Source organism: Gadus chalcogrammus, chromosome 8 (assembly GCF_026213295.1).
Source record: "Gadus chalcogrammus isolate NIFS_2021 chromosome 8, NIFS_Gcha_1.0, whole genome shotgun sequence".
Classification (NCBI taxonomy): domain Eukaryota; kingdom Metazoa; phylum Chordata; class Actinopteri; order Gadiformes; family Gadidae; genus Gadus; species Gadus chalcogrammus.
The window spans coordinates 3,826,010-3,842,933 of record NC_079419.1 but is presented as its reverse complement, the minus strand read 5'-3'; the positions used below and the strand labels follow the sequence as shown (position 1 = coordinate 3,842,933).

At 51.0% G+C, this 16,924-nt stretch overlaps 1 protein-coding gene across 1 annotated transcript; it reads right to left on the bottom strand.

Moving 5' to 3' along the window:
* Positions 1 to 496: 496 nt before the first annotated feature.
* On the bottom strand, positions 497 to 16,923 carry LOC130387184 (uncharacterized). The gene is made up of 11 exons (XM_056596190.1): positions 16,454 to 16,923; positions 16,027 to 16,124; positions 15,778 to 15,904; positions 14,614 to 15,437; positions 8,178 to 8,582; positions 7,344 to 7,404; positions 5,891 to 6,784; positions 3,407 to 3,730; positions 3,069 to 3,160; positions 2,486 to 2,596; positions 497 to 1,848 (listed from the first exon to the last, which is right to left on the bottom strand). Exons 1-11 carry the CDS (start codon positions 16,719 to 16,721, stop codon positions 883 to 885), a joined length of 4,170 nt encoding a protein of 1,389 aa, XP_056452165.1. The 5' UTR covers positions 16,722 to 16,923; the 3' UTR covers positions 497 to 882.
* Between the last annotated feature and the right edge of the window lies 1 nt (position 16,924).

The following is a 16,924-nucleotide window of genomic DNA, read 5'->3' as shown; positions in this document are numbered from 1 at the left end:
TTCTGTTTGGTTCGCAAAGGTGCGGCGCGGTTCGCGTTTCCACCGCCAAAAGTGGGCGTGACCCAGACTGGGCCGTACTGAGCCGTACTCGTTTCGCACTCGTCTCCAGTACTCCTCCGTTGGGGTACTGAGACGCCTGAAAGGGTGCCGGCAAGTTCGAGCTACACGCGCCCTCCCTTGATTGGTCGACAGAATCGTTACTTCCGGGTGACATGGGGATAAAAACAAACACAGAGTACCCGCAAGGTATTATTCTGGAAAATGGACATGTCGCGCAAAACTTTAGCTTGGGCGAACAAGGAGGTGGAGACGTTCCGAAACTGTTGCTGGACGACTTCCATGCTAGCTCTTGGTTTAATGTGTTGCGTTCCTCTTTTCCGTTGTTTTTATTGAGCAGGCTACTGTGTCGCGCTGCTATGACGTCACAATGTTTTACGTAGCTGTCGCGCCGATCGACATCCGGCCTACCATAAAGGGTACTTTCGGCGGTGGAAATGCGACCTCAGAACTGAGCTATACTGCCCCCTCCATACCGAACTGAGGCGGACCGAACCGCACCCTCCAGTGGAAAAGCGCCATAAAGGTACGGGTCGCTACTAGCTTTGTATGGGCGGAGCCGTCAACACTGCAGACGTTCTCATCCTGGGTCGGGTCACAGGGGCAGTAGCTCCAGCAGGGGGCAGCCGACTTCCCTTTCCCGGCCCACAGGGACGGGGGGGATTCCGAGGCGTGCAGACGGTTTGATCCGTTAATCCCGATCATTGAGAAACCATCATTAAACCACCATCGGACGGCACCTCGCAAAAAAGTGCTCCCATGTTTTAGGTCCAAGCCAGGTGTGGACTGGCTTTTAAAATCCCCCCGTGCGAGGTCAGTCAGGGGTCACTGGAACATGGCGGGCAGCTGCTTGTCGGCGCCATGCAGCACCACGTGGCGCCGCAGGTGATTGGCCGAGATGAAGGTCTTGTTGCAGTACTGGCAGGTGAACTGCTTGCAGCCCGTGTGCACGCTCATGTGCACCTTGAGCGAGCCCGACTGGGCGAAGCGCTTGCCGCAGTGCACGCAGCCGTAGCGCTTCTCGCCCGTGTGCACACTCTGGTGGCGCTTCAGGTTGCTGGAGTCGGAGAAGCGCTTGCCGCACAGCGGGCAGCTGAAGGGCTTCTCGCCCGTGTGCACGCGGATGTGTGTCTTCAGGTTCTTCAGGCACGCCAGCGTCTTGCCGCAGAAGCTGCAGATAAAGGTCTTCCCCTCTGCGGGGTCGTCGCGGGTACTGTAGGCCCCGCCCCCGCCGCTGCCGCCGCCGAAGCCGTCCCAGTCGTCCTGCAGCACGAATGCGCTCGCCACCGCCGGTACCTCCTTCCTGCCGGCCGTGTCGTCGCCGGCGGCGGACGACGACAGCGGCGCCGCCCTGGGGCCGGGCGGCGGGGGCTCGGGGCCGACCGAGTCGCCGAGGGTGAAGGGGAAGCGGAGGGGCATGTCGGAGGGCGGCGGGACGCCCAGCCGGCCGGGGCCGAGGGCGTAGGAGCAGCCGGGCTCCTCCTCCTCCTCCTCCTCCTCCTCCTCGGGGGCGGGGCCGGGCAGCAGGGAGCAGCGGGGCGGGGCCGGGGGCTCCTCGTCGTACAGCATGCAGTCGTAGCCGCCCGCAGTCCCGCTCGCCGTCCGCGGGGACCAGGACGCCCTCAGGGCGGGGCCGCGGGGCGGGCGGGGGGGCCGCGGGGGCGGGGCCGTCCCAGGAGCACGGCCCGTCGCCCACGTCCTTCTTGGTCTCCACTTCCTGTTTGGCGAGCGGGGGCAGCAGGGCTTCTGCGTCGGGGTCGCCGTTGCGAAGGAGGTCGTCGTGGAAACCTTCTGGAACCCAGAGGGGAGGAGCCAGAGTTTACATTCAGCGCCTCTTTTGTTACCGTGGATTAGGGCTTTGACTTTTGCCAAACAATCATATTTGAAGTTTGATTGTTTATTAATATTTGAATATTTATTAATAATATTTTGACCATTTAATGCCTTCAGTAAGACCTGGATTGGGCTTCGAGGGGGGTTTGTTTACCGCGTTGCTATGGTTACCGGTCTTTAGGTGTTTAGGTTTCTAATAAATCGAATAGACTGCGTCGGGTTCTCCGACGTCTCTCCCTCTTGGCCTGCCCATAACAGGTTCAAATATTAAGGGCTGCCTAATATTCGTTCGTATTTTGTTTTATTTTTTGATACTCTAATTATATTCGAATAATTATGTTCGGAGTCAAAGCCCTACCGTGGATGTTATAATAGCAGTGCTAAATGTGGAGACGTGAAGACTTCGGCTAAGAAGGACCCTCAAAGGTCATACTAATATACTATATATGATACTTGTATACCAAATAAACGGTTCTTAGCTCCATTATGGATGTAGTGTGAGGGTGCACTGTTTCGTGTGACTTTATATTTATGGGGGACCCCCCCCCCCCTCATCCTCTTAATATAGTGATGTAGACTAGGGTGCTGTGGGTGCTAGCGGGTGAAGAGCGCCGTGCTTCGACTCACTGTCTTGCTGCCAGGGCTCATCCTCCTTCTCCACCTTGATGACGGGCGTCTGCAGTTTGACGGGGTTCTCCGGCGACGCCTGGGGAGAACGACCAAGGAGTTTACATTCAGGCAACATGCAACCGTTCATTCACACCGACGGCGGAGGTGTCAGCCAAGCTAAGGCGACAGCCAAACGAAGGCGACAGCCAGCTCGTCGGGAGCAGTCGGGGGTGAGGCGTCTCGCTCAGGGACACCTTCACACTCGAAACGACGGCCTTCCGGCTACCGTCCACCTGCTCTCCCTCCCGAGCTACTGTCGCCACTGTGAGATTAAGCCTCTGAACCCTGCAGGTGGTACAGGTTATAATGACCACGCTTTCAGCGGCTGTCATAAGCAGACTACACCGATCCCAGACATGTGAACAGTTCGAGGTGACTCGGGTAACGCGTGTTATCGCTCTCATCCTGGGGGGAAAGGCGTCGACGCAGGTCACGTGATGGTGGGTGTGACGCGTGTAGTACATTAACACCCTACACATGGTGAAGGCAGCAGAAGGTGACCCCGGTACCTTTCTGTGCACGCTCTCCTGCCCTGTGTCCCCGGACGCCTCGGGGTCTCCGCACAGGAGAGGCACCTGGGCGGTGACGCGCGGCAGCTCACCTAGAACCACAGGTAGATGGTGAACAGACTGCATTTTGACACCCGCTTTTCTAACATTCACCCATTCACTCACTGACGGCGGTGTCAGCCACGCAAGGCGACAGCCAGGGTGAGGTGGCCAACAGAAGCAGAGAAGCGAAGTGAACCCACCACAGTCGCAGGGGAACCTACCCACACCATGTCTCCACAGAATGGCTGTGGTCTAGCCACTGCGACCATCACAGCTTCCCCGGTCCAAACACTCACCCCCGTGGTGCCGTCTCAGCTCGTGGCCGAGATGGGACGCCCGCGCGCGGCTGCTGGCGAAGACGGAGCTGCCGACCCCGGCGGAGCGCAGGGCGGACACGCGGGCCACCTTGAGCTCCATGAGCCGCAGCTTCCTTCGCAGCGACTCGTTCTCCTTGTGGCCGCGGGAGATCTCCAGGTGCAGGACGGCGTAGCCATTGTCCACCAGCTCGCAGATCTCCGCCACGGCCGCGTTGGCCAGCACCTCCATGATGGAGGCCAGCTGGGCGTGCAGCTCGACCGGGGTGGCCGTCTTGTTCATGGCCGTGGTTGTCTTACACTTATCTTAACTAAGGGGTGTCCGTGGTAGGTCCACGACGGTATGGACAGTTTAATGATGTGTCCCCCAGCGGAAGTAAACAATGCCCCCCCTAGTCTAACCAGGAAGTGAAGGAACGGAAGGAATCCGGCCCAGTGTACGCATGCGCGACGATACTGCGGTGCGTTTTACTTTACTACGTGGATGATTTAATATTCCTGAAGATTACTTTATTGGCCCAGGGGGAAATGATTCAATGAAATAAAATGCAACATCGATTGAATTTAATAAAATATGTAAAATTGTAAACGGAGTTGTAAGGCATTACAAATATAGAAACATGTGCAGTACATAATATATAAACAATTAAATAAAATGTGAAAACATAGATGTTGACAATTTATGCCCCTATATAAAATATACTAGAAAGTGGCGGAATGGTAAAGCTGTCAAACAGCCATGTAGCTTTTTACAAATACTTGATGTTCAGTACTCATGGTGCTCATGACCCCCGCACCCATGAGCTAAATAAACAATTGCATCATAGTTGTACATCATAGTTAACATGTAAATAAACCTCTAAATATAATGAGTGGGCCAACAAGCAGTGTGTGTGTGTGAACTCTTATTGAAAACCCTCAGAGCCTAAATGTTGAATCTCTCTCTCTAAAAAATAATTATATTATAAACATGAAAATTCATTGAGCAGTTATAGTTGTGATCTCTATTACTCTTGTGTGCGGTGAAGTAATGATATAGTAAGGTAGGCCTATATCTGAAACCGCCCCACTTTGGTTCTACTTCATGAAAATTGTACTAAAATACAAATTTAATGGAGTGTGAGTGTGTTAGACGGTAAGAGGAGGTGAAAAAATGAAGTATTTGGCATATTAAATACAACTTTTTGATTATACTTTATTAACCTGGACGGATAAAAAGGACAAAACAATACACGGTCCTTCTAGTGGCAGGGACAACGTCCCTGAACATCACGTATAGATTCCAATATGACCTCTGAACACTAAAACGCAACCAACTGCTTCTTCCAATCAGCATCAGGCCTTGTTCAATTGGCAGCCATCTTGGCTCCAAACACTCATGCTGCGTTTTATTATCCATCCGTCTCGGAGGTCCGAGGACGTTGCCTAGCGACACGCACAAACACGCCCCTTTCCCTCGGACGGCGAACTCGCCATCTCGGTTGAACTCAGTGGTGGCCGAGCAAAATTCCGAGACAGAATTCCAGATGGCTGCGCCCGGTGTGACTTGAAGTATGAACTGTTTTCATTGTGCTTGGACCGCTTTGGTGGTTTAAATGGCAATTTCAATCACTGGTATTACTGCAATACCTTACTGCGTCCGTATCTCTGCCTATGGCCTATAGCCTACTTATTTTGGAGCGCTTGGTCCTCTGTCAATGCCACCGCGACAACAGCTTTCCGGGTGGCTTTGAATGTTTTCCTCCAACAAATTCACACCCTTGGTGGATGAATTGAACGCGGGACTCTGCATTCAGTCGCCGAATCAGCTGGCGTTTAGAACCAAGATGAATGCTAGTTAAACAAGGCCCCACAGGTGTTTAACTTACTTTCTCGGAAAAAACTGTTGGTTCAAAAATCAACCCTTGACAAGAAACGTCAGTATTGCTAGAATAAAATTGGATCAACACAAGTTCTCTATAGAGATGATTTGGTTGTCAATATATATAAAAATCTACATTAAAAGTATTTCAATCCAAAAATGACAAATGCATTATGTAAAAAAAAAAGTAAAAGGCTACATTTTTTTAAAAACATAGATAGAAACTTTGCATGGAAACGCATCATCTATGTTTTGGAACTCAGCTTACTGGAAAGGTCTATTAGGAGGGAACTGCCGGCGTGATGTTTCCAACCGCTAATAAACCAAGGCTAACATTAGCCTTTTAACAGAAAGTAATCACGACAGCTCGCCGTCTGGATCAGACCACCCGACCAGCGTTTCACAACGAGGCATTCCTCCGAGTTGTCTCAAACCTCTAACAACATCAGTCTTTCAACAGAATAAATTAACCCCAACCTGCTAGCCAACACAGCTATCAAGCAGTCTGTGAGCCAGCCAGTCCTCCGTGCCACAGTTCTCTGAACGTAAAACGTAATCCTAGCGGGCGGCTGCACGTGGTTCGCAGTTGCCGCCTCAGCCCGTGCCGTGGTACTTCTTCATGTGCAGCTTGAGGCTGTACTTGACAATGAAGCTCTTGGAGCAGAGCGCGCACGTGAAGGGGCGCTCGCCCGAGTGCACGCTGAGGTGGGACTTGAGGTGGGCCGACTGCGTGAACTTCTTGCCGCACTGGGGGCAGCTGAAGGGCCGCTCCCCGGTGTGGATGCGCATGTGGACCTCGAGGTTCTGCGACGTGGCGTACGTCTTGGTGCACATGGCGCACACGTAGCGCTTCCCGCGCGCTCCCGCCGGCAGCAGGCCGCCGCCGCCCGCCAGCTGGGACCCCGCCCCCCCGCGGTACGCAACGAAGCTGCCGCCGTTGCAGTCCTCGAAGTCGAACGCCGAGCTGCTGCCCTCCGAGAGATGGCCGCCGTCGGCCGAGGCGCCGTCGGCGGCGGCGTTGGTGATGGAGCCGGTGACGCCGATCAGCTTGAGCCCGAAGGCGTCGCCGCCGGCGTCGTAGTGTTCGTGGGGCTGGAAGGGCGCGGCGTACGGCTGCTTGGATTTGTTGGTCCACAGGAGGCTGAGGTCTAGCTCCCCCCGGCCCTCCAGGAGGGAGGCGTCGTCCAGGCCCCCGTGGGCCCCGTAGTGCCCCCCCATGGCCGGGTGGGCCAGGTGGTCGGCGTGCTGGGTGTAGGAGCAGGCCGTCTCGTCCCCCCCCCCGGAAAGGCTGGAGCAGCCAGGCTCGCTGGCGGGGGAGGCCAGGCTGTACTGGGGGCCCGCCCTGGGTCTGACGGGGCTCCTGCCCCCCCCCTGCTGCTGCTGCTGGGGGTCCGAAGACGGCTTGTGGTCATCACCGTCCACCTCACTTCCTGCCGGCCAGGGTCGCTTCCTCTTCCGGCTGTGCTTCGTCGCTCGCCCGTCCTCCGATGTTTCGGTGACTGGGAGGGAGGAGGAAGATGGAGAGTTAGACGGAGGTAGAGGCAGAGAGACAGGGAGAGGGGGAGAGAGAGAGAGGGAGGCAGTGGGAGGTAGACGGGTGGAGGGGGAGAGAGAGAGGGAGGTAGTGGGGGGAAGACGGGCAGAGAGGGAGGTAGAGGCAGAGAGACGGGGAGAGGGGGAGGTAGAAAGACAGGGAACGGGAGAGAGGGATGTAGAGAGACAGGTCGGGGGAGATGGGAAGGTAGAGGCAGAGAAAAAGTTAGAGGGAGGGAGATGTAGAAGGAGAGGGGGAGGAAGAAGGAGAGAGACCGGGAGAGATGGAGGCAGAGGGAGGTATAGGCAGAGGAACAGGTAGAGGGAGAGGAGAAGGAATAGAGGGAGGCAGAGGCTGAGCGACAGGTAGAGGGGGAGACGGGTAGAATAAGAGAGACGGACGGGGTGAGAGAGAGACCGGCGTAGAGAGGAACAGAGAAACATAGGTTCAAAGATCCAGCGCAGCTATCTGCATTATTGAGAAGAAGCCGTTTTTAAGATGCAAGGCGGCGATTGTGAACGCACCTTCCTCTAAACTGTCGTTGGCGTCCGAGTCTTCATCCTTGATCAAAACCACGTCCGGCAGCTGAACCAGAGACAACACATATTCTCAAATATATAACATCATGGAGACAGCTTAACTAGAACACAATCACACACTATAACCGAAAAGACCCATGTAAATACAGAACTCTATATGCGAGATTGATGGTTGATGGTTGATGGCAACTAACACCTGTCGGAATTAGTTGCCATATATTTGAAATTGCAAGAAACTGCTTTGTAGTTAAATGGTTTATAGTGCACCAAGCAATGTTTGATAATCGATGACATGCTATCAAAAGACATTCACCCGTCCCATAATGTATAATACCTCTATTATGGGTTATTGTAGCTGTTTTCAACATTATTCTACCATAAGATAAGAAAGAAAGTAGCACAAATAGATTTGGTGCAAAATTTCCAATTACATTTTTGAGGGCTAAAAGACAATCAATGTAATAACAACATTCTGTTGCACACTTCTGCTGCAAAAGTGTATAATTTTTTTAACTCCACAATGCCACTGAAAGGTGGGCTATTACAACTGGTGGAAGTTTATTAATGATTAATTTATGTCCTTTTTTATGTTCGATTATTAGTAACACACCAGATTGACAACATACCAGATTATAATCTAATGTCTCAAGAGGCGCTGAGGGTATCTATATGCAGAGTGGTTTAACCGCACATATATATATAGTATATCTACGATCAAAACCCCGGTATTGTTCAGATAACGAGTCAAAAATAACATGCATTGCATGCGTGTGTTGCATGTTGTTAAGCACAGATGATAAGAAGCGGGTTGCGTTGTACCGTCTTCTCCGCGTCTCCTTTCGGCGCCGCATCTTCTGCGCACGACGCCGCCTGCACCGTGCCGTCTGCCGCCGCGGCCGCGGCAGCCGCCGCCGCGTTGCCCCGCACGATGATGGACTCGATGAGGTGCAGCTTCTTCTTCAAGTCCTCGTTCTCCTTGTGACTCCTGGTGATCTCCAGCTGTAGGACGGAGTAGCCCTCGTCCACCACCTCGCAGATCTCCACCACGGCGGCTTTGGTCAACGCCCCCATGATGATGGACAATTGCTCGTGCAAAATCTTGGAATTCATAGCGGCGTTTGCGGGCATGACACCGGGAAAACGGAACACGGTACTCACACGGTATTCGCGTGAAATGCACCGTGCTGACCTTATTATCACTGGCTGCTGCCGGTGATCGACTCTCTTTGGATATCAAAGCTGCCTATCTCTCGACTACAAAGGAAAATACTTGTTTTTTTTTCTATTTCCAGGTTCCGCATTTGCACGATTTTCACAATAAAAGTCCCCTCCGGTTAAGGGTTAGGGTTAACTGCTGTATACAGCCGTGGCGTGCACGCGCTGCTGGTAACAAGGTCAGTTTTTCCTCCATATAATTGTATGTAGTAAGTGAAGTGCCGTACGGATTAATATTTCATCCTAAAATATCAATGGATACAAGCTTTACAACACATCTACAAATATGTATTTTGTGCTTCTGAATTTCCATGATACATTTAAAGGTCCCATGGCATGCTAGTTTATGGATGCTTATGGTGTTACTGGTCACTTAATACAGTAGCCTATTTGAAGACGTTCAAGAAATTCAGCCTTGGTGCAGAACTACAGCCACAACGAGCCAGTCCCACAATGAGCTTTACACAAACTTGCCGTTTTTGGAGGCGGGTCAAGGTGGAGGGTGGGGGTGTGGCCCTTAGCAGCTTGCGACCACGGTACCATGAGCTAGTGTTCACAGTGGATGTAATCGTAATGGCTCGGATTCATACTATCATCCGGAGGCGCACACAGCTTTTGGCCGTGTTCTGTAAATATTCTAAAACACTCCGGGTGCTCCGGCGGGAGTCCTGGAGCTCTATATCTAAATAAGATCATATTATACGCCAATATCATATAAACATTATCACGGCCGAAGGCACATGTGACTCCAGACGATATTATGAATCTCAAATGACTGCGTCAGATTCTCAGACGTTTCTGGTTCTTCCAAATCCACATCACTCTGAAGTAGACTGAACCGCGACATGGAGGAGAAAGGGATTGTTGACCGCGATTGTGTCCCACCGGAGCCCGCTGTCGAGGCACCACTGCCTCGGCAGCGGGCAGCGGCATAGGTGTCAATTCCGCTGGGGACACGTCCCCACCAGTTTTCGACAAGATTAATTTTGTACCCACCACTTGTAAAAAAAAAATAATAATTTAAGATTAATTATTATGGATTATTACACGGGTCTTCTCAATGTCGCTGAACGCTCCGTTCACTTGCATGGGCTCTTCACAACTTCCCTCTGCGAATTATATTTGATAATTGATAATTGGTCAATTATATTTGATAATTCAATCCATTGCTCAGTATAATTGACCGCTGTCAAGGAAAACAAAGGACTTCTGGCTTCTAATGACGTCTTTGGTATTACTCATAGTCCGGTAACCTGTCATCCCCAGTGTCTTCGGTTGCTAAGCGACATCAACTTCTTTGGCGTATTATTCCTCTGCTGATCAACACTACAAATGCTGGTAACAAATAAATTGTAAAAGGACACACCATGTGAAGTTATTTTTTCGTTTTGGCAAGTAGCCATTACTAATAATACCAATACTCTTTGGCTGGGATGAGGCATCAGAAAATCAAGTCATTTTAGCCTGAATACATAGGTAAAAAGCACCAGAGTAGGTTGCTAGTACCATGGACAGTATCAGAACCTGTTGAACTAAATGGATGTTGTAGGATACACCATGGGATGCATCTGCAGACCACTGCCACATAAATTAAGGTAAGACGCAATATGTATTGCTTAAGATTTGCTGGTGCCGTGGCGAGGTCTTTTGTGTTTTTTTCACTCAAGTGGTCGGCTGTTTTAACTTGCAATTGAGAGTCGGTGGAGTCAGTCTCTTGTTGACACAAAGTGACCTTTGGTCATTCTTGCTTTGCTTGAATTCTGGAATAATTGTGGGGGGGAGTTCATGAGTTTTGTTCAGAATTACTGATGTAGGCTAGATTGGATGGAATGACCGTAATTATGCTGCACTGTGATTTCCAATCAGTGTTCTCCTGACAGCATTGCCATTTGGGTTTGCAGCATTCTGCACTTGAACTTCTTCCAGGTCTTTCTGAAGTGGGTCCAAAGTTATACAGCACAGCTACTGCAACGATGACGGTCAGGGTAGTGCCCACTTTTGTGCAGAGTCCCTCTTGTATACATGGAATTCTCCGCTTCCACACACCAAATACTCTCTCTATTATTCCTATAGTTTGAATGTTGGAGTAGATGTAATTTTTCTCTGCCGGGTTCTGAGGGTTCAAAAGAGGAGTCGTCAGGTAGGGGCGACATGCATAGCCATTGTCACCCACTAGGCCAGGGGTGGGCAATTAATTTTCCCATGAAAAACAGGGACTGTTGTGGAGGGCCGGACCAATAGGCTGAATTGAATTCAGCTCAATATTAATTTGATCTCTTTATAAAAATCTAGTCTGTGCTTGGCTTGAACAAGTGCACTGAAGTCAGGTTAAATGTTTGAGGTGGATATGCGCAGGACAGCTGACAGGTGATCATCAGTGAGAGAATATCTGCATCCTGATTTGTTATACTTCATCACTGAAAACGTGAGAGAAAAGTAGGTCGATCCTTTTTGGATCGACCTAACTTTAAAAGTATACAAAAAAAAAAAGTATTCTATACTTTTGGATCTAAGTAGTGACTTAGAAGTCAATACTTAGAAGAAGAAAGGCTAATATGCCCAGAGAAAGGTAGGTCGATCCTTTTTGGATCGACCTACCTTTCCCTGGGCATATTAGCGCAGTGGAGTCCTGTAAACACTCTTTCCCCTTCAGAAAATGGGGATTTTTTGGGCGATTTTGTGGGATATCACAAAGCTGGTCTTGGCTGCTGCATCCCTGGATGTGCAACGCTTGGTAAAACAGCCTTGTTTGCTTTCGCAGTTTAGCTAGTAAAGCTTCAGATGTCCGTGCCCGATCTGCATCAGTCAAGTTGTCGGATTTCTCTGCGTGTTTAGTATTGTAGTGGCGATTCAAATTATAATCCTTTAACACAGTGACCTGTTCTCCACAAACTAAGCACACAGCTTTACCATTGACTTCAGTGAAAAAATACTTAGAAGTCCATGTTTGGTTAAAAACTCGGCACTCTGTATGTGTACTCTGTATTCACGTAGGCGCTAAAGTCTCCTGTGAGCTCAGTTCATGGTCAGTTCGTGGCTCGTGGACGGGGTTCTTCTTCTACTTATTTTTAGTTGCGACTTACAACCAGAGAAGAGGAAGCTGCATGCGCGCACAAAAAAAGAGACAACAAAAGTCGCCTTCATAATAAAAGCAGTGCAGTTCTATTCAAATTTTTATTTTTTTTATACAATTATTTACATTTGATTGTGAACTCCCCAGAGACCTCACGCGGGCCGGTTAGAAACGGCCAAAGGGCCGGATGTGGCCCGGGGGCCGTACAATACCCAGCTCTGCACTAGGCAGTCCCTCCAGAAAAACGCAATTGTGCGATCGCATAATTCAATGCATAATCAGCCAAAGTCTGCATAATCATGCGGGGGCCGCATTTTTTCAAGTTTGCCGCACTTTCACTGCATAAATTGCAGATTTCCGGGCAAAATATGCGGGGCTTGGATGATTTCATAATCCCTAATTTTCATTGCAAAAAAGTCACATATATCTAAAAAGTTGAAAAATGTTGCGTTTACTTTACACAAGAGCAGCCATTTCCCCCTGTTGCCATGGGATCTTTATGTAGTAACGTAATTACGTGTCGTGAACGTCATCGAAAAGCAGAATTTCTTGCAAGTTCCCGCATTTTTTCGCCAGTTCTCGCAATTTTTGCAAGTTCCCGCAATTTCATCGCATAAAATTGCATAAATATGCCTCATATTTGATCGCATTTTCTAAGAAAACGTGCTGCATAATCAAGGATTTTTGTCCGCGACAATCACAAAAACACGCTGCATTTTTCTGAAGGGACCATGGATGTCCCCTCCTTCCAGCAGTGCACAAAGTTGACTGTTGTCAAAGATACGGCTGTCTTGTGTGGATCCTGGCCATCTAGCAACACAGTGTGTGATCCTCCGAGTCATACCTAGCCCGAGACGACGACCAAAGGATCGAATTTGTTTTCCATCATAACCCCCACTACGAGTATCGTTGTGGAAATACCAGAGACGTCAGAGAACCCGACGTGTAGAACGGTTATCCATTAACAAAGAAGTGTGCGTTACAGTGTGTGTATTCACACACACACACACACACACACACACACACACACACACACACACACACACACACACACACACACAGCAGAGAAGGTAACATGTAACGCAATTTCTAGCTATTGGGGGACCATAGGCAGGTTTGGGGAACTTATTATTGTTAGAAAACCTCAACAAGTGAAATTAAATTAATTAAATAAATATCTTTTGTAACAATATATTTGTATGAAATGTAAATTGGCTATTTTGTTATTTATATAATTATAGTTGATCAACATTTTCCCACTTGGGTCCAGTGACACCAGTAAGGAACTTCAGACGAAATCCCCAAAACGATTGGGGATTCTTATTCAATATTGTTGTAAGCACTGTTAGGTAGTGTATCTTACTCATATGATAGAGAGGGAGCTCTGTGTTTTCTGGACAAGAGATATTCCATAAACAAGATCACAAAGAGAGAGTGAACACTTTAATTGAAAAAGTAAAGATTAATCTATCATACTTTAAATGAACATCATTACAATGGAATATAGGTTAGCTAACCTACCTTTTGTGATGTAATGCCTAACCAGCATGTCAAGTTCAAAATTGCTAAGATCATTTGCGAGTTTGCATTATTAGCCATTTCGTTGTTTTACTCATTCATACAGCATTCAGTCACCCTTTGATCCGTTGGAACAGACCATTTGCGTAAGCACTGTAGGGGTGCTTATCAGTTTCCAGACCACAGCCTAATCAGAACAATGGACAGGAGTGCTGTCCTGGTGTTGTACGCATTGAACTCAGCCAACTACAACCATCTCACAAACCTTTTACTCATGTCAGACACATTTGATGTTGTCCCTACAGTATGTTGTGATTTCTCTCTGCTATCTGCCCACAATTTGCTTTCTGTTTTGTCATATTTCTTGATTTCTTTGATAAAACATCAAGAAACAGTATAAGGGAATATGCTTGGGCTGAGCTCTAATTTGATGACTACAACTGCCCCCTCTGCCCCCTAGTGTTCAAAAATCAATATATGCTGCTTTAAAAGGCAATCAACTAAAGCTGGATTCTGTTTGTCATCAAATGTCCATGGGGGCTTTACAAGATTCTGGTGCATTTTCTAAAACATTTCAAGCATAGATAGTTATTAAAACATGGCATGTATGGAGAAGTTAGTCATTGAAACCGTAGTCTATTAAACAAACAAAAACATAGACTGTCATACCTCCTGCAGGGATTTGCCAAGGTACATGGTGCTTGTCAAGATAAAAGCAAAGACGTACAATGAAAACATAATAATTTGTGAGATTGAACAGTTTTAATGTGATACGTTGGTTCGTCCAACCAACTGCTGAACAAAGACATGCTTGGCAGATGTGTGCTGCTTGCTACAAGAGCCGGTAATATCCAGAAGGAGCCGGGATCACTCCGGCTCCTCCGTGAGGTAAGGACTTCCACGGATCACAGAGTCAGTATGCGATGTCCCAGAGAAACCGACAGCTGCGTCATAAACTGGCCGACACACTGGGAACAACTAAGGGTGGACTCACACTAGGCCATCTGGCCGTGGCCGTTGGCCGTTTTCACACCTAACCGTGCTCAAATGGCCCCATTGTTCTCTGGCCTGCACTCATCCGTGTGAAAACGGCCACGGCCACGGCCAGATGGCCTAGTGCGAGTGCACCCTAAAGTACATAGAATATCTTTTCTAGTTAAGGTCACTCGTTTTTGAAAAAAATCTGCCAAAGGCCATAAACATTTTTAAAATAATTAAATAAAGGAAAGTAACAAATTGAGGTTGAGGTCCGCGAGGGGGGGGGGCCTCCATTCCAAAGAGTCCGGTTACGAACGTGGGGCCCACACGTCCCTGCGTGGCGGGGCCCAACTCGGGCCCCATTCCTCCCACGGCACCTGATCCGGTGCCACCGGGAGGGGGGGGGGGGTGGTGCTCTCAGAGCTGCATGTCCTCCACACGGGCTCCGCCCCCCCCCCGCCCTCACGGCACTGGGTGGTGCTTCTGTTGGTGGATTCTCAGGTTTTGCTTCCCGGCGAAGCGCTTGCCGCAGTGCTCGCAGGCGAAGGGCCGCTCGCCGGTGTGCACGCTCTGGTGCGTCTTCAGGTGGCCCGACTGCGTGAAGCGCTTGCCGCACTGCGCGCAGCTGTAGGGGCGCTCGCCCGTGTGCACGCGCACGTGCGTCTCCAGGCTGCGCGACGAGGTGAAGCACTTGCCGCAGTACGTGCACGTGAAGCGGCGGTCCCGGCAGAAGCGGTTGAGGTCCAGGCCGTCCATCTTGCACGCCGCCGCCGCCGCGCCCGGCCCCCCCAGGGACGCGGGGAAGGGGAGCAGCGTGCCGCTGTGCTCCGGGGCCTTGTCCTGGTGCTGCGGGGCCCGCGGGTCGGGCTTGAGGTAGGGCCGGGGCCCCGGCCCCGGCAGCAGGCCCGGGTTGTTCCACGATGAGCACATCTCCAGCTCCATGTCGTACGGCAGCGAGCTCATCAGGGACAGGCCCCGCTTCAGGTCGAAGGTCCCGGGCAGGGAGTGCGGGCTGTCCCCCGGGGGCCCCAGGAGGTGGCCGGGCTTGGGGGCATCGCCGGGGCCCTCAGGGTAAGAGTCAGACGCCGGGTCGAAGGCCGCACCCCGGGAGTCGTCGTCGTCGTCGTCGTCTGGGGCGCGTCCGGGGGACGGCGAGTCGCCCAGAGGGGGGCGGAGGTGGGCGGGGTCGGCGTGGGGGTCGGCGTTGAGGGCGTGCTCCCACGGACGCAGGCTGGCGGGGCCCGAGGAGGGGCCCTCCTCGCCGTCACTTGACTCCAGAGGCGGGGCCTCCGTACCTGGAAGACAGACAAGGACGTGTCAACACACTCGCTGCGCCGCGTCTGATTGGGTGTTTGGAGACCTCTGGTAATAATCGAGGGATTGTCTCGTCAACAAGCGCACGACAATAACACTAAAGCACAGAGTTAGCTCAGCTAACAGAGTTCACAGTATCAGTGAGTTACGTTGTAGAACGGAGAACAACAAGTGGTGAAGTGTTTTGTGGGCAAACGTTATCAGTTATTTTGCCTTAGCGAGGACCACCACGGCCAACACTGGTTCTTCTGGGTCCTGGTACTGGTAAAGGTTTGGCGGTCGTAGAAGTGGGTACTGGGGGGACAGAGGTGCTTTGCTCACCGTCCTCGCTGATGAGGAGGTCCTCCTGCTCCTCGCTCCTGCTCTGCTCCTCCCCCGGCGTCTCCTCCTTGATCAGCACCACGTCTGCCTCCCCTCTGCCCTCCTCCTCCAGGAGTAACGCGCTCACCTGACACACACACACGCACACAAACACAGAGTGGGGTCAACTTCACAGAAGTACAAGAAACACAGAAACAGGCTGAATTCGTAAACATCTGAGGCTTGCTGTCGAGCTTGAATCCCTCGTACCTCTTTAACGGCCAAACTCCTCTCGGCCGCCTCGATGGCCGCCTGTCTGCTGGCTTTTGTCCTCCCGGCCGTGGGCAGCTGAGCCAATGAGCTTCTTTCTGTGTCGGTGACACACAAAAGCAGTCAGTGAGGGGACAACAATTGATGGACAGGAATCAGTTCACCTACAGTTCAAGCCGCTGATTCACAACTGTCGATGTGCGATGTGTTGAGAGTCACACACACACACACACACACACACACACACACACACACACACACACACACACACACACACACACACACACACACACACACACACACGCAAACACACACCTCTATCTCTCACTCTCGTCACTCTCTCTCTTTCTCTCTCTCTATCTCTGTCTCGTCACTCTCTCTATCTCTGTCTCGTCACTCTCTCTATCTATCTCTGTCTATAACTCACCGCCGGGGTAATTCACCGGTCCGACGGCCTCCGGAGGCGCGTCGTACCCCAACATGGCGAAGCTGCCCCGGTGCCCACGGGCGATGATGCTCTCAATGAGCTCCAGCTTCCGCCGCAGCGCCTCGTTCTCCTTGTGGCTGCGGGAGATCTCCAGCTGCAGCACGGTGTAGCTGTCGTCCACCAGCTCGCAGATCTCCGTCACCGCCGCTCGGGTCAGCGACTCCATGATGGACGACAGCTGCGAGTGGAACGCCTTGTAGTTGGTCATGTTTCCCTACCTGCGATCCGCGGGCAGTAGCAGCAGCGCGACGATGGGTCAGACGGCGGTCCGCCGGGTCGCCCCGCGGCCAACGGGGACAGAGCTGGTTCTGGGACGGGTTAAAGTGACCCTTTGGCCGGCCAGGGGACGACGTTGCGGCAGTCCGTCTTGTTTGTTGTTAATAGGCAGTCACCTCCTTCCTTCTGGTTCGT